The sequence below is a fragment of the Squalius cephalus genome (genome assembly GCF_949319135.1).
Source record: "Squalius cephalus genome assembly, chromosome: 15".
In the NCBI taxonomy this organism is placed as follows: Eukaryota; Metazoa; Chordata; class Actinopteri; order Cypriniformes; family Leuciscidae; genus Squalius; species Squalius cephalus.
Genome location: NC_137136.1, coordinates 25393826 through 25412606, shown reverse-complemented (window position 1 = coordinate 25412606; position 18781 = coordinate 25393826). Strand labels below are relative to the sequence as shown.

Here is an 18781-nt window from a genome sequence, read left to right as displayed (position 1 = left end):
ATACTTTGCCCCAAAGGTCATAAATATGGCAGATGAGTCGTGTGAATGAAATATGCGCAATAATATATCTTTCTGCCAACATTCCATGTATTTTCAGCTGTGTATTTCAAAGCAATAGTGAAAGCTATCTCGGAGACTTTCACACGCTAAACAAGAGACTAATTATCAATTAGTCAGGACAACAGTGATCCGACAGGGTACGACATGACAGGACTCTTTGTTAGGTAAGTGGATATAAATGTAATCCCATGATTAAGACAGACCTGCAGGAAACCCCTGCTGATAACGAATCTATCAATTGCATTGTTGAGGTGTAAGCACATTAAGCCAATCAAAAATGGACAATCACATTAATAAAACAATCCATAACATGTTGATACATGATACATGTACAGTATATATATATATATATATATATATATATATATATATATACATCACAATATATCACAGTATACACAGTATATATATCACAAACTACATTCAACATTCATAGTATCATATTTGATACATCAGGCTTTTATTGCCAATATAGGAGAATATGGAACAAAAAAACTCCCAAATGGACTAAAAATATGCAATTTGATGCAGTTTCTGCTATTTATATGAGCAAAAAAGTAAGAAATTCTGAAAGCTTGTAATGTAAATCAGTGGGCTCTTTATAACAGTATTGCAGACTACTTACACAAAATGCATATAAATATCATTTGTCACTCTTTATCTCCCAATAGTGTGTCTTAGCAAGATTACATTTAAATGCTTTAATGATCAAAGCTCTGTAGGTCTTTAGAATTATACTAAAAGGCCTTTTACTTGCTAAAAAGTACACTGTAAACAAATTCCATCTAAAAACTTGAAAAGTTTAGTTCCTGCCTTACATTTTTATGTATAATCAACTTGGTTGTACAAGTCATTTCAACTTAAATTGCTTTAATTATTTTGATGAGTTAAAGTTAATGTAAAAACAACACGTTGCCATGACTTATTGATCGTTTAATTTATTTTTTAACAGTGACTAATTCAGAAAAAAAAGAAGACATGTAGTAGATTGTGTACAACAGCAAAGTTTTAATAATGTTAATAATTTAGAAATCAGCGTCAAAGGGATAATAGGACTAGCTATTTCCTGGTCTTGAGAAGGAATCAGCGCTTCATTACACAGACCCACCCTCGCACGTACACATAACCTCGAGCCACATTGCCTGTGGTCATTTCCACCATGTGACATGACCCTTTCCTTGCTTTGCTTGGATTTGCTGAGCCTCTGCCCTCACCCAACCCCCCGTTTTCCTCATGTAGATCAATGGAATGTCCTTGGGATGGCCAGAGCGCTGCAGCTGAGTGTGGGCAGCCTCCACTACCCCTAATCCCAGCCATAATAATGGGGTCAAAAGGTCCCTCCCAAAGCCCTGTCTTTCAGCCTGGCATCCCACTGCTTTATTGGGCAGCCTGCATCTGGAGCCTAAGCCCCACCGAGAAGCTTCCTCCCTTGTCACAAGAGCCACCCCAGCACCCCGTCCTAAGTGCCCATAAATGCACACAAAAGCCAGTCCTACATGTGGTAGCTATCTATTACAGGAGGGGCCCTCAGGAGGCGTATAGCATCGATTACAAAAAGGTTGAGATTGATTTCATAGGTTCAGGTGTGGGTGGGAAATTAGCATGTACTGTTGAGAGATTGTTGCTGGGAGATTTAATGAGAAATAACGAGAGAACAAAGGGATCTTCGTGTCCTAGAACGTGTTTACCAACCTTTTTGCCCACGGCCCCATCAATAATGCTCAATCAGCCCTTCATCGACACCGAAACAGAACTGTGTTCCTTTTAAATAGCATTACGCTCCATGTCATCGCCATAATTAGCTGAAAAATCATGAAGAGAAGATATATAGAAGATATATATATAGAAAACATATATGCCAGTGATGTTGCTAAAAACAATCGAAATATGGAAAATATTCAAATGAAATAAACATTCACATAGCCTTTAATTAGTATTTTTAGTAATTTTGTTGTGTTTATTGTCATTTTTAGTAGTTGCCTTTTTAATAATTTGTATGTAAAGATTGTATTGATTTTTTTTAATCAGTTTTAGTTATTTTAGAAGCCTATATCAACTTTACCTAAATTAAAATGAAAATGTTGTCTTGACAACTAGCTGAAATTACCAACAGTCAAACAGTTACATTTAGCAAAGGAACCTATTCACGTTTTTAAAGGAAAGGAGCAAGACACATGTAGGAACATATGGGATGACAAACATGGCTGCAATAGAATACAGTAGATATTTTGACACAGAGAAACATAAGCTTTGGTCTTTCTGTTGTTTCTTAAAATACGTAATACAAAAAAAAAAAAAAAAAAAAAAAAAAAAACTGAAAGAGGGTCTGCGTTTTTCCGCATGAGCAGATACATAAACCTAGAGCAAAAGACGCAAGGATCCATGTAAAAAAACGAAATCTCTTCTATAAAAGCAACAACAAACAAAACAAAACACTACAGGATAAATCCTAAATAAGCACCAGGTATTCAGCTGCCCATTAAAAAAAAAAAATTTTTTTTTGGTCACTGAATATGTAGGCTACTATTTTATTAGTCAATGCCGTGCCTAACCCCGCCCCCTCGCAACACAAACCCCGCCCCTCTAAAGTGTTCTCAGGCGGAAGTGCGCGCTGGGCTTTTTTAGTACGGACGCGTTCTCTTGATGGTCACGCGCTGTAGAATTGTCGTACGCGCGAGCGTCATTCCCAACGAAAATGAATGCGGATTGAAGCGGCACGCGGGGAGAGAGCGTTTGTTTTGCGCTGCAAACGCGAGGCGAATATGGGCATTTGCATTTGAAACCTCGGGAACGAGTGGAAACCAAAGGTTGAATGGTTACTTTCTTCCCCTCGCCAAACTGTTACTGTTAGCGGACTCGGAGAAGTTAAAGGGGCTTTTTCACCTTCAGCCTCATCACAGTAACAGGATTTTGAGGGGCGCTCCGTGCTAACGAGCTACATGGGACATACTTTGAATTATTTAATTGCGGCTCGCGCAAGCGCGAATCGAGAATAATGACGCGCAGATGGTAGACTAAAGCGCGTTCATGGAAAACGGACATATTTGCGTTTGGAAAGAGAAAAACTGACAGTGTATCGAGCGCGTTTGGCCCCTCGTCATGCGGCGGTGGGGGAGGATCGGAGCAGGGACTTCGCAGCGGATTTCATGTTTCGCAACAATGTTAATGCCCCACAACGAGGGATTATAAGGCCTCAGAATGACACTTGCTTTCCAAATGGTTAAAGTGCACTCGAGAAGTTGCGTATAGAGTTTGTTCTGCGAGCGGCAACAAAACCAGAGCGCCCAATTCAATTTAAATGTATCAAACGGGAATGTGTATATCAAGTGTCGTTGAATGTAGCTCACAGTGCGGCATGTACACTCTATGATCTGCATTATTTGCTTTGAATTGATCAGGGAACCGTTTCGGCAGCCTTCGTGTGTCTTAACGCGTCTTTATGTGTGAAGTTATTCTGTGGTCCTCTGCACAAATGGCGTCTTTCCCAGACTCCGACCTGCAAACATGTCCGCTGTGCAAGGAGCTGTGCGGCTGCTCTGCTCCGATCTCCTCCAATTCATCTACCTCCTCCTCTTCCTCACAGACCTCCAACTCCTCATCTACCTCATCCACCAGGAGACTGCACGTCCTGCCCTGTCTGCACGCCTTCTGCAGGCAATGCCTGGAGGGCCACCGGAGCCCCGGTGACCCCCTGAAGCTCAGATGCCCCACATGCGACCAAAAAGTGTCTTTGTCGGAATCAGGCGTGGACGCGCTGCCCTCCTCCAACTTTCTGTTCAGCAACCTTCTGGATGTGGTGGTCTCTGCCGAGGAACAGGGCAAGAACGGGCGGTCTTCATCGGTGGTCCATCATGGTGGTCTTCTGAGACCCCAGCACATCTCGGACCCTCAGTGCAGCTCGTGTGATGAGGGGAACCCCGCTACCTCTCACTGCCTGGACTGCCAGGAGTACCTGTGCGATAACTGCGTGCGGGCCCACCAGAGGGTCCGACTCACCAAAGACCACTTCATCGAGGGGCTGATGGAGAGCTTACACCAGGCCAACCGCACCATCAACTCCAACACCCCCGTCAACATCTCCCAGTCCTTCCATAACAGCTTCTCCATGCTGAATGTGTTCCAGGAGAGGGTGGAGTTCTGCCAGCAACATGAAAACGTGGTGAGTTCGATCTACAATTCCCTGCACGTTCCGATTATTTTGTCTAGTGGTTAAAGATCTGAGCTGCTCACTGGACGGTTGTAGGTTCGAACCTCTCAAGGGTTGGCCCAAGAACCATCACTGATGTTTCCACACATTCACTGTATATAAGTGCTTTGGATAAAATCATCTGCTATATTGGTTCTTTTAATATTAACAGTCAGATCTACTAAAATGTTGTCATTGATGTATTCAAGATTTAGGGGATCATATGGAATAATTTAAAGTGAACCGTTAAAAAAAATAAAAAATAAACTCATTGGTTGTCCACTAATCTGGGGGTTATGTCATCTAAAATTTCTTTGGAGGTTACATGTTTTGTGGAGCTTATTGCTAAAATTGTTATAGAATTCTGGAGACAGAAAATGGAGATTAGGTCAGCCAATTTATTTATTTTTACCTCTAAAAATGTAAGTGTTTCGATCTAGTATGAAGAAATAAATTGAATTTTAATCAGCTTTAAGTTGCTTATATCTTCAATTCATTTCTGCATACTGAAAACATTTAAATTTAGATTTTAGTATGAGCTCAGCTTTTTTAAATATGTAATTAGGCTAGATAATAAATAATAATAAAAACAAAATCATTATGAATTCAGTAAGGTTTCATTAGTACATATTAAAAAAAAAAAATAATAATTATATATATATATATTTGTTAACATTAATGCACTGTGAACTGATTTGAACAATGATCAGCTGTATTTTTATTAATGTTAACTGAGATTAATAAATGCTGTAAGATGCATTGCTCATTGTTAGTTCATGTTAATACATTAATGTTATACATGAGACCTTGTTTTAAAGTGTTACTGATTCATTTACGCCTTTACATTTATTTATGCAGTTATTTTTCTGATCTAAATGGTTTCAAATGTATATCTAGGGTGGGTATTAAGCATAAAATGTGTATTTCTAACTTGATAGTGATAAGCTGTTGTATCATAAGTTACTTATGATTAACTTTATTTATGCAAACCACAAGTCTTAACAGTATTGAAGTACACACTTGTGAATATCACTTCAAACACTGATCATCTCCATTTATGTATCAGTTCAAAGGGTTCATATCTGTTTTTAAAAGGTCCTTGTCATTTCAAGAATTCCTGACCATGCATCTGTTTGAAGGTTTTAAATAACAAGCCCTTTTCATGTTTGAAGTTAGTCTTTCAGACTTTGATCACCCTGTCATAATGCTTTCTAGAAATCGCAGCACTTTATATTTCTTACCAGTGGCATGGATTCCTAAGCAATATGCAGAGCAGCTGCGTATAGCTTCAGGCGTCCATATGTTTTCTAGATTGATGTGAGAGCTCTCACTGCTGTTTCATAGTTTTTTTTCCTCCAGATATTTTTTCTATGGGACGTGGTCTCTGTTTGAGCAGTGTAGTTGCCCAGTGCTGCACGAACGTCACAGGACACAGGCATATCAATTCTCACTGTTTTTACCTGTGACCTTTGCACTGGACTTCACATTGGCCTAGAGAACCCAGAGTGTTTAGCTAGTAGAGTCCTGGCGTTGTCAACAATAATTCAATGAGAAACATACTTATTTGAATGTGGAAATCATTTTTCACAGGTGTTTTGTTAGGTAATACAGGTGTTTTCAATGAAGGGATGTATCATGTAGTAATAATTTAGCATACGTGTATAATGCGGTATGTGTGTATATATATATATATATACAGTATATATTAGTTTCATGCTGAATTCAGTTTTTTTTTTTTTTACCACTGAAAGGTTTGTTTCCAGTATACAGAAATGTAGAATGTAATTTTAAGTTTAGATTTTTTTTAGATAATATAATTTCAGCTTTTAAAAAAAAAACGAATCATCATAAGATTAAAATTATATATTGTTTTATCAATAATAAAAACATAATTATGATGAATTTAAATGGTCAATTTAAATGATTAACACGTTATATTATTAATGCAGCTTTTTTATTAAAAAAACGAATTATCATAAGATTACAATAATAAAAATTATCATTATGAATTAAATTTAATTTATATGATTAGTACATGTTATTATATTAATGCAATGTTCATTTCTTATCTAATTGGTCTCAAATTAATATCTGTGTACACATATGAATGTGTGTTTTTAAAAAAAATCTAATTAACTCTATCCCCGCCAGCGTTTTTCCAATTTTTTTAAAAGTTGCTAGCCACTGCCAGCATTTTTGATATGCCTGATGGTCGTGAGAAGTTGCTAATAAAAATTGATACTCATTTGCAAGTACTGATAGTGTGCAGGAGTTCCTTGTTTACAGTTAATTACAAAGAAATGACAACATTAACAAAATAAGTATTATTAATATTCAATATGCCATGTTTCTCATTCAATATATTTCGTACATCATAGATTATTTTTCAACTTTCTTTTATTTCTTTTGTTTGTTTGTCTGCAAAATAGCCTACATAAGTAAATACACTTGTATTTTCACCATGTGCTGGGAGTTTTTATAGTATGTTGAGCACTCATCCTGCTTTCCTCACATATAGTCCACAATGCACTGCACTGGACCAGCCAGAAACACACCACACCGTCCTTTAGCCTCCATATCCGCGACTCTGGTTTCGCTGAGCCGTAAACAGCAGCTTATTCATGTTCCTCTGACATTGATCAAATTAACTGTGATTTAGTGCCTAACTCATGACTAATAACATGACTTAATTCAGTGTTTTATCCGTAGCCTACTGAGCATGAAGTGATCTCGGTGGCCAAGGCCATATTTTCCAGCAATAATTTCTCCTAGGACAAATTTAAATGCAAAATTGAGATAGAAGCTATAGATTTATGTGGCATGTTGTTGGCTTCATAGATGCATATGTGCTGTGTTTATGGAAGAGGAATATAGAGCAGTGTGTGTATGTGTAGTAATGATTTCTGTAGAGAGTGGAGTTAAAGCTCTTGTTCTGAGGCTGTCTATGGAATGCTATGACATCAGTTCCCAGAAGCCACCTGGGAGACCAGTGGGATTCTTAATCATTGTCTACATCTCTGTCTGGTTGGTTTGGTTAGAGTGAACCGACCTGGCCATTAGATGCTTTTTACATTCCTGTTTCTGTGTGTGTGTGCGTGCGTGCGTGTGTGTGTTTTACGATGAAGAAATCCTCCTGGTCAAAGGTCAAACAGTAGTGTGTGTAATCGCACTGGGCTGGTGGGTAACACCCAGCCCCATCCTTCTCCTGAAGCGATTTAGAGTTTACATTTAAAAGCGCCTTCAGCCATCATGACATCTGCTCTTTTACTTAGACCTATTTACACAATGAAATAGGAAGGCTTTTTAATATTTTTGAATCGTAAGTCTGAAACCCGATCTAAAATCCTCATGTTCACCTCTTTAATTAATGGAAGGACTAATGGTGTCCATCTCTTTGTTTGAAAGTAATTGCCTTTGCATTATTCATGCACTGTCCAGTTTGCACTGTCGACTCCTTTTGTTGCGTAAAGTACTGGTCTATTAGGATGCATTTACACTGCAAGCCTAATGCCCCAGATGCAATAAGCTACATTTCATGTCTTTTTTTTGTCTCACCCATTTACATTCACTCAAGGCATAAATGACTAAATGAGAATTCCGTCATCATTTACACACCATGATGTTGTTTTAAACCTGTATGAGTTGCTTTGTTCTGTTGAACGCAAAATATATTTTGAATAATGTTGGTAACCAAACAGCTGCTGAACCCCATTGACTTTCATAGTATGGAAAGAAACCATTTTGTTACCAACATTCTTCAAAATATCTTCTTTTGTGTTCAACAGAACAAAGAAACTCATACAGGTTTCAAACAACATCATGGTGAGTAAATGATGACAGCATTTTCATTTTTGGGTGAACTATCCTTTTAACAAGGTCTAATATATATGGAGAAAGCTGTCAGCATGTCCCATTCATCTCAATCAGATAAAAATGTTTTAAGTAGCGAAAATGAACAAAATATGTTGATTGTAAGAACATATTGAAATGTTTGTATTTCATTCTGATAATTTTCCCAATAATTAAAAGCCTGGTACAGTTCTTTTTAAGATTTAAATGAACGTTTTCACTCACCAGCCAATTTGGCCACTAAATTAAGTTACTGGCCATACAGAACTTCAACTAGCCAGAACAAAAAAATCAGAAATAAACCAGATTATCAAAATTGCGGCTTGGATTTAAATATTAGTATTACTAAATCTGAAACGGAATCATTGAAAGACTTTCAGGTTTACAACAGTCAATCGTTATTTGCGGTTTAAATTACCATGTAAAATAAAATTGTAATAAAAACAATTTCTTGTGACTTCTCTTGTAAAACATTTATTTCATTGTAATTTCCAAATATAGCTCACTCCAAAGTGAATGTTTAATGATAAACGCATTGAAGATCTGGACAGACTGTCATCTCATAAAGTGATCAGCTGTTTTTTCAAAGTCAGTGAACAGAATTCAGTGTATTGAAGCTTCTCCTCATTGACATCCATAAAAAAGTAGCCTCCGACATCTTATAGGTAATGAACACAGAATCTCATTCAAGGCAGTCGTCTAAAATCGAATTACTAGTATACAGGCAAAAGTTCACTTCCAGAATGAACAAAGTGCAGTAAGTGAATTTTAGGTGTTTAGGTGGGGGAAAAAACAGTGTAAGTGGAAAGAGAGAGGGTGATCTGTATTATTTTTCATATATTTTTTTATTCATGCCACAAAAACAAATGCTTATTACTGAAAAAAGCACTATACATAATCTGCCAGCCTACGATGAAGTCAGTATGTGCAAATATATGTCCCAAATTGTTGTTCATGTAAATGAATGTAGTGTCAGGGTGAAAATTGAGGCTGCCTGCTCTTGGTTAGTGGAAGCATGGTAAGCATGGGAAAGCATATCTGAAAGCTTGTTGTCTTCTTTTGCTTAAGGCTCTAGGTTAGGGGTCATCCCAAATAGCCAAAATGGATTCTATGTGGGATTAGTTGGGTCAATGAAGTACTATAGAGACCAACCCCTTCCCTGCTCCTCTTATGTGAACTATCCATCATTTTTGTGACATGAATGCAGATTCCTTTCCCTTTAGTTTAGTTCCCAACACTGAATTACTGGAGCTAAGGATGAGTTGATTGGCTGGGCATCTTTCATGTTTCCATAATATGTGATCATTCTTGATTTTGGCCTGTGCTGAAAGTTGATCAATGAGAAAATATTCGAATCAAAACTAAAGTCTGGTTGTGTAAAACTAACGTGTCTCTTAGCTGAGCAACACTCTTCAAACTTTTTCTTTTTTGATATATGTTCAAAAGTTAAAGAATTTAAATGAATACTTTTATTCTGCCAGGATGCATTAAATGAATCAAAAGTGACAGTAAAGTTTCTGTAAAGTGAAAGTGTAAACTAAAGATTTCTATTTCAATAAAAAAAAAATCTGTTCCATTCATAAAGGAAATGTATCACGGTTTAAGCACAATTGTTTTTATCATTGATGGTAATACGATTTTTTTTAACTAGTAACCAAGGCAATGGAAAAATTGCCAATTTATCAGGTTTTACACAAATTATGACCGACTCTCTCAGCTGTAAAAATTACCAAATTTAACTGTGATACAGAAAGGCCCATATGTAACCCATCAATGTTTTATTGCACTGATCTAGAACACGTTGTTTAATTCCTGTCTCAGGAGCTCCATTACCTTGTGAAATTATTATTTTTTTAACCATTTTCATTTGAACTCATCTCAGTGCTTTGCTATAGAATCTGGTGGTCCACTCCTAAAACGAACTGGACTCCCGGGAACCAAGACGCAAGCCATATGCAAGAGTCTTTCAGGGGTTAAGAGGAGTTTGCAGAGTGGGTTTTCCCACTATTGAGACAACACTTAAGAGGAATGTGTGTCAGCACATTATGCAGTAGATCCCTCACTGATACAACATCTAGCTATCTATAAGACTTCCTCTATATATTTTCCCATTTGTAGTCAAAAACACTCTCGCGTTTCTAGTCCGTACAGTTTAATGAAGAGCATCTTTAAGAGAAAGAGCTTCACACATGGTTTTAACATGGCTTACTACGTTCCATCCTCCCCCAAGCCCTTCATGAAAGCATTTTAAAAGTGTCTGGCCAGAGGCTCTGCCCAGAGCTGTAAAGCAGGATGCAGTGAAAGAGCAACATATGTCTGAACATTTAATGCTGTTAGAGGAAGAAAGACAGACGTAGCCAGTCAGGATGGAGAAAGGGAGTGCACTCAGTAGGACCCACAGTGGAAACTTTTAGTAATTCCACCAGTCAAAACAGTCCGCAGCAAATTTTACCAGACGACCCACTTCTCTGTCTAGACTTCAGCTGTTTTATTTCAAGGCTCAAACAGCAATATTTTTTATTAAGAGTTATGTAGCAGGCCATTTGTCATGTTGAGACAACAAACAGACCTTTTGGTGTCACGGCCAGTCCATCCATTGGGCAGCAGATGAATTTTATGAGCCTGGGATGGTATTGGCCTGTATGTGAGCTCGTTGAATTTATTGCTTCATTCATGGAGACGCTGGAAATGCCATCCTGAAATACAGTAGCGCGTGGCACTGGACAGTGATGCATTCTAACGCAAGCAATTCAAGGGCCTTTCCAAGTCTGACATCATCATTACAGCTGTTCACCCTTCACCTCTGACATTTCTACTTGCGTATGTGGAAAGTAGGTCTGCTTGAATTTGTGTGTGCCGGCGTGAGCTTTGAGGGGTTAGACGGCTATCCAGATGGAGTTTCTTCTCCCCATTTCCATAGGATACATACCAGCAATGCCACATGGAAGCACTTTCATAATTTTCAATAAGAAACCTCTGGCAGCTCATCAAAGAAGCTGTTATGGTATGGCAACTACGTTTTGAGATAGTGATGGGTCTAGAGGTCTTTTTATTATTTGTGGGTACAGGACTTCAACTTTGATTCATTTTATGATCTGCATACTGCCACAGGGAGAACATATACAATTGTGTATATTATATACATACACTTTAGATTCGGGTCCAATTCTCACTATTAACTATGACTTTTGCCTATTACTGCTTATTTAATGCTTACTGCTATCCATCTGAGAACGTTTATCCAGTTGTGTACTGTCAAACTGTCCTGTCATAATAAAGGCAAAATAAATGTATAATATATTAGTTTTTAAGTAAAGAAATGTAACAAAAAATACAGGAATAAATAAATAAAACAAACCTAATATTAAGGCTAATTATAATAAATATTTAGGAAGTGTGTAGAATTAAGGGCAATGAATGTCAATAGAAAACCTGTACTTGGAGTTGATTTGTGAATTTATTGTTATGGTTTCCATTTACCAGTGGCAGCACAGCAATTGAAGACCGCTCATTGGGTCTCATTCACTATTTCATATTTGTACACATAGGAGAATGTTAAGCAATGAAGCACACGAGACCGGAGTAGCGAACTTAATCCATCTTGTTCACTGATCACTTCAGTTCTCCACACATTGTCATTACACAACACTTTAACTGTTCATACTTACTGTTTCGCAATAGTAGTCAACAATGCAATTTACTCATGAACACAACACTTTTCCCTTTTTTAAAGAAGTTACATCACCAATGCAAACACATGATCCACTCATCAGATCCAGAACAGCACATCAGATCTTAGTGACATACACTCGTACACTATGCAAGGCCAGACTCTCGGGAGGCCGTGGAGCCATATGCACACGTTAATCTGATAATCGCGTCAAAGCAGCTGATACACGGCACATTCATAAGTCAACACCATTGCTGAGTGTTTTCACCTTAAAACAGCAGTGAACCAAAGATGGTCTCAAAAACGCTGTTTGAAATTGCTGAAGTTTCTTACGTCACAAACTACCTTGTAACCAATCAGGTCAACGTGCGGGAGAGCTTTAGCATATCATCATTACTATGCTCTGAAGCAGGGGAGTCTCAAGAGATGCCAGGTACATTTAGCAATATAGGGGTTGGATTATGTATATTATTATGTTATAATGACCTATATGCCTTTCTCCACTGACTTTCTGAGTTGTTCAATGTGTTTTTGATGATTTTTAAAAGGCAGCTGTCTGACTCTGAGATGGCGAACGGGAACATGGTGTGTGTGTATAATTAGCAACACAATAGCAACAAGCAAAAGGCTCATATTAATTACTATTATGTGTCCAACATTGTAGAAAGCGATACATAAAAGGCATTACCCTTCTGACACATCGACTTGTATACGAGCCTGTATAATTCACTCTTCCTCCTCTTCTTCTGAATCAGTTTCTGGTTCAAACATATATGGCTGATTTAAACCAGTATTTCCACTTGCCATTGTGCAGCGTTTACTATAAAGTTGACCGAGTGGATCTCTGAGCTGGTGTGAGTGGAGGCGGAGCTAATTTGCATATTCATGTATCCCCATATATACGAAATGAAGCAAGAGTAAGAGTTACATTCAAGCTATTTTAAGGCATGAAAAAGTTATTGACTACAACTAGCTTCTGGACATCACGTTTAGGTCTATGATATGAGTGCGTGTATGTGTAGTGAGCAGTGTTCTCAGCCGGAGTTGTTGTTGTGCATGGAAATGCAGTGTGATAGAAGCAGTCCATGTCTTTCCATCACTAAGAACGTATATCTTTTGGCAACCTTGAGTGGATCAGTAAACATTATTTGTCCCTTAGGAACATTCAAGGTGTTCCTTACCTTTATCCCCCTCCTGTAAACATGGAGTGCATGCACGGTACACCTGGAAGAATTCAATAACCTGTGGTATGTAAGCCATGGAAACCTTACAGGTGACAAATATTCCTTCCAGAAAAGCAGCGAAAGCAGCAGATGTAAACTTAACACCGTTTATCAGTAACAATACTCAATGGATTTCCATAGCAGCTGAACACTGATGACCGAAACTAAACCACAGAATCTGTAGTGGCAGTGTGAGTAAAGGAGACCTCAGGCTATTTGCTGTAATAGTTCAGGTTATAGCAAACCTGCATGTGGATGTAGAAGTGTCAAATGGCCATGGTCCATCTGGCAGCGGCACCGGCTGAAGAGGAGCAGGATGTGTGTGACTTTACTTAACAGTTTTGTCGTTGAGCTGACAATCGTGACAGGAACAGACAGCATCATCTACCTGAGCCATCCTCAAAAGCAGTTCAAACTCAATCCACCTTTTATACAGACTACGTTTGAATGCAGATTTTTTTACATGAGGCCCACTGTTCAAATCAGTTTTGTTTAGGAGATCAGCTGCTAGCAACTAAGTTATTTTCAGTTTAATGCTTTCACTCTTAAAACCTAAACAAGTGGAAAGGCCAACATCAACAAAAGATTTGAGACTTGTCACTCAAAGTATAAGATCATTGATGTAATCCAATTCCAGTGCCATTATAGCGTGACCACTGTTCTTATATACAGTGCTTTCATTATTTAGTTTATATGTGAGGTTGCATGTTAGCAAAGCTCAACTGTTGACGCAGCCAATGCTAATGGTACATATTGTTGTGCCAGCCTCTCTTATGGGCAACTAAAAGTGCAAAGGAAATACAACTCTTCATTTAGTAAAACCAGACCAAGCTTCAGACACCTGCACGGCATGTCTGTACAAACTCATTCACGCTTCACTAAAACACTTCACACGCGTACTCCGGAATCCAATGTGCCAGAGGCCCAGCTGATTTTGTTTTTGCCCCTCATGAGCAGCCAGTAAGGTCATTTAAATGGGCAGACACCTCCCACAGCGGGTGGAAGGGTGGAGGGCCATGTGGTTCTGTGTGTGTAGAGAGAGAGAAAATTTTGTCCATGTGTGTTTTGGGAAAAGAGAGAACCTCAAAGGGGATGTGTGACTTCCCAGAAAAAAAGATTGGAAAGCAGAGGGCAGTTTAAGTTTGCCTGACGGTTACTTCATAGTGCTTGAATTAGAGTGGTCCTCTGTGGTCTTTAAACAAAGTTTTGCCCTTTAGCCTTGACTTTAAACCTACCATTGCCTGTCATTCTAGATTTAATGCTGGTGTATATCATTTAACAAAATATTTAGATGGGAAACATTGTGGTTATAATTTGAAAATGCATTATTATAAAATTGTTGATCTTGAAAGTTATATTGTCATTCTTACAGCATATGCATCTGCTTTTTTTTTTTTTTTAGCCTTTGATATGATGGTAGTTCTGTCAAACAGGTCCGTCATGGGTAATCCCTCTTCCTTAGCTGGACTTTGTCATGGTGATGAACAAAGGAAAATTGGATTTAGTTTCTTGCAAACCTTTTTTGCAACCGAAGAACGTTGCTCGGTCATGATGAGGGTGTAAATCACTAAGATTCACAATCCAATATTATGATACTTGGACCATGATCTGCTACATAGTATTTTTATTTTGTGATGCATAAAGTATTAAGAGACACCTCAATAAATGTCTTTTATTATACTGCAGTAACATGGCATCACTTAAAAAAAAAAAATCAGATCAGGCATGTTCTCTGGTATGCCATAAAGCTAAAGTGAACCCACATGTGTGCCAATGTGGTCAAGGCATTGTGAATATGTTCAGATACATTTATTTTCTTCATAGGGACCTTTATGCATTTTGCAACTGTTTACTTTTGTAGTTTCTAATGCATGCATCATGATTACAATTGACCAGTAGACCAGTAATGTTTTTTTTTTTTTTTTTTTTTCTAAGGCACGTTTATAAAATCTAATTAAACTAAGGTCTAATCCTGGCTTAGTCTAAACCCTGTCTGTGAAACCAGGCCTAAATGTCTTGAGTATTTTAGCCTAGTTTTAGTCAATTAAAACATTGTTGCATAATGGTTAAATTGATAATCAAGATTATTTTGCTCAAATTATAATCACAACTGTCATTTTCAACTCTTTTTGAGATGTATTTTTACAAAAGATGCGCCTTCAGTTTTTTTTTTTGCAGATTTAGTCACGAACATGCAGACTGACTGAATGACACTTTAAATTAAGCTAAACTCCAGCTCACTTGTTTGTCTTTGTTTTCAGAATATCAGTGGCGCTTCCACATTGCAGAGAGAGCACGAGCGCATGGTTGCCAGGTCGCAAAGCTTAAGTAAAACACCAGGCAGAAAAAGAATGAATGAAAGCTCGTAGTTGAAACTAAGAGCAAAACTAAGAGTTTTTGGTAAAGTTTTTATTTTTTTAACTACATTTTAAGGCTTGTCTTTTTTGACAACGATATTGCATATTGATAGTCACAGTTATTATTTAGTGACTTTAGTGTAGTCTCATCATTCTCCTCTTATGATCTTAGTCATAGAAAAAAAGGTAATTGACAAACATTTTTCATCATGGTTTTTAACGAAATTAACACTATTCAGCAGATACTTTGTCTTACAACATTGCGACTGTTGTATTACATAAGAGATTCTGACTTGTGATTTTTATTTTTTTATTTTGTCTTCATGTGCAATAAAATGGTAGCCTGGTAATACCAAACTCTGCTACTTCGCTTTGCTTCGTAGACAGAGTCTGGCATGGCATAATTGAAAAGCGCTTTCTTTCTCGCGGGGGGGTGCTTGTCTGAAGTTTAAAATCATTGGTTACCTGTAAGCCAATCACATAACGTTTGGTTATGGCGTGTGTTATGCGCATGCTCAGCCGCATCTAACTTCCACTGTAAACACATGTATGATGCGAAAACAAAACCATCGAGCGAAATACCGGAGTGAACATGGCTGTGAACGACTTTTGCAGATTATGTGAAGTAAATCTACGCATCCACGGTACAATCAGCGTCTACGTCACGGCTCCCAGCCCACCCTCTGTTCGTTGATTGGCCGGCTGTTTTCAGGCTGGAGGAAAACGGAAAGCTATTACGCTGTCTCAGACTGAGTACAGAAGCGAAATGAAATTGAGCGGAAGTAAGAAGTCTGACGTAGTCAGGCTAATAAAATGGAGACAAATTACATTTAAGGAGGGACCTAAGCCATATCTAAGGACTAGAATGTCAAAACTGGAGATTTGGTGGTGAACCTTTTTGATCTGAAGGCCCACTAAATATCCAACATAATCTTTGTGTTGAGATTACCCCCCACCTTGTTGTCAAAATTTGATTTATTTACAATGTCAGAGGATCCTGCTTCTTTATGTTCCTCAACAAAAACAGTAGTTATTGAGGGAGAAAAAAAGACAATTCATATATGTATTATGTATGAAGCTCACCAAAATTGGAGCTTCATCAGAGCCTACATTCAGCAGGACACTTCTCTGTTTCTGAGGAATTAACTTGCTCTTTTTTTTACCTCAGAGAAGGGAAACTCTATCTTTCCACACCTGTTTTAAAGGAAAACTGGTGGTTGCCACAGGCACAACAAGAGGCCCCAGTCCTGAGAGAGAGTCAATGGGGGTGGGGAAGATAAAAAGTTGAGTCCAGTATGGAAGATAATAGATGTCAATGCATAGGCAGGAAAAGAAGCATGAGTACTTTGTCAAAGATTCATATACCAGTCCTTACAGTTTTAGCGTAAAGAAGCCGCCAACAGGAAAGTTGTTAATCTGTATTTATTACATGGCTTGGTTGAATTCCAGTGTAGAATGTGGTCTGTTATTTCTTGATAACAGACCGCTGCGAAGTATAACACACCGTTGCCATGAAAAACAGAGCGTTGCTATGGACGCGGAACAGACTATTTTCTTTAGCGGAAGCAATACAATCGTTTTTAAATCAATATTTTGTCAAATTATTGATTTATTTTGTAGGTAGCCATGTAATAAGCGAGGATAATGTATAGCGAGGCGTAGGGCTGGGCGGTATGACGGTATCGTTACCGCGGTAGAAAATGTCAATGTAACAGATTTTTTTCATTCCGTGTATACTGCGACATGTAAATAAGTGGGCGTGGTTAACTCACATGCAGCGTGCGAGAGACTGAGAGACACTGAGATTTGTCAAAGAAACACGGAGAAAGCAGATCAAGAGGATCCACAGAGGAATTACTTTTTCTAAAGCGTTGTTAAAGTAATATTTTCGGGGGAAAAGGCGCAGCAGTCTAGAGCAGTGCAGCACCCGTAGGCTACAGTTTAGAGGAGTGCATGATCGCAAACGGGGAAAGCATGAAGCTTACTTGACAACAACAGTTCATATATCAATATTGTTACGAATAGAAATAACCTTAAATATATATAGTTATCTTATCTGCATCTTTCCGTCTCTTATGTATAGTTACTTTTTAAACACTAAAAATTACTAAATATGCTGCGTGAGTTATATATTTATAACTCCAAACAATAGGCTTTATGCCCAGCTCCACTACTTCCTGAACTTCAGCCAGCTCCTTTGTTTCCTGTCTGCCATTATTGGACAAACTGATTAATCCAGGTGTGCCTGACCTCAGTAGTCCCAACAACACTAATCAGACACACCTGGATTAATCAGTTTGTCCAATAATGGCAGACAGGAAACAAAGGAGCTGGCTGAAGTTCAGGAAGTAGTGGAGCTGGGCATAAAGCCTATTGGCCACTGAAACAGCTGATAAAATCTTGCTTTGATTCAATGCGTGATTACAACTTGTCACTCAAATTAACCGATCGCATTTTACTGATACAAAAGACGCGCGCGTGCACGCACTGAGAGGGAGCGCGGTGTGTCAGTGTTCACCGAGCTATGTAAAATAATGGCGCAGTTACAAGGTCAAGGTGTGTATAATTTACACTACTTAGTCAACACTAACAGTAGCTGCTGTTCGGTTTTCATACTGCTGTTCTCCTAGTCACTTATGAACTTGATTAACTTTATGCTTCTGAACATCTCTTGATTAAAGCTTTAGGTGACAGGTTGCCAGATATCACAAAAAGAGCAAAACAAGCCCTTTAAAATGCAGTATAATAAGCAGACATGGAAAAAAAATATCCTACCAAATTAAAAGGAAGTAACTAATTTATTATGAATAGAATAGTTCAATATAAAATATTCAGATATTATAAACTGAATGATGAAGTAACATGAGATTGAAAAATTATTCAGCAACACTTTATTTAAAGTTTAATTGCATTTATGAGTTGTATTTAATTTCAAAGTTGGGGGCAGTTCATCTAACAGTTGATGAGAGTGTTTGCTATATTTAGCTATTAAAAATAGTTTACTAAAGAAATAATTTACCAAATAAAAGAAAAAGAAAATTCAAATAAAGTGAAGTAGCCTACTTTTCATTTCTAAAGTATTTGGGATTATTTATTATACAAAGCCCTTTTTGTCTTTTTCGAGAATAACTACATATACAAATAACTATATTGTGAAATATATTGTTACCGTGAAATAAAATTAGTCATACCGTGAAACAGAATTTTGATCATACCGCCCACCCCTAGCGAGGCGGTTGTTATAGCGAATAACAACCCCTTCAGGCTGATTCAAGACCCCTTCGCTTCACATCGGGGTCCAGTTCAGCCTGTCGGGGTTGTTATTCGCTATAACAACCGCCTCGCTATACATTATCCCTTACTTATAACACAGATAGTTCCGGTCCTTGATTCTGATTGGTTGAGCCGCGTTCGAAGCTGTTGTAAATTACTCAAC

At 38.0% G+C, this 18781-nt stretch overlaps 1 protein-coding gene across 1 annotated transcript in view; it reads left to right on the top strand.

Annotated features, from left to right (window-relative positions):
• The first annotated feature begins 2668 nt into the window (after nucleotides 1-2668).
• The window catches only part of trim71 (tripartite motif containing 71, E3 ubiquitin protein ligase), a 32232-nt gene continuing 16119 nt past the window's right edge, over nucleotides 2669-18781 (top strand). The window contains exon 1 of the mRNA XM_079894060.1: nucleotides 2669-4219. Coding sequence (XP_079750186.1) covers nucleotides 3500-4219 — 720 coding nt within the window. The 5' untranslated portion in view covers nucleotides 2669-3499. The remainder of the gene's footprint in view (nucleotides 4220-18781) is intronic.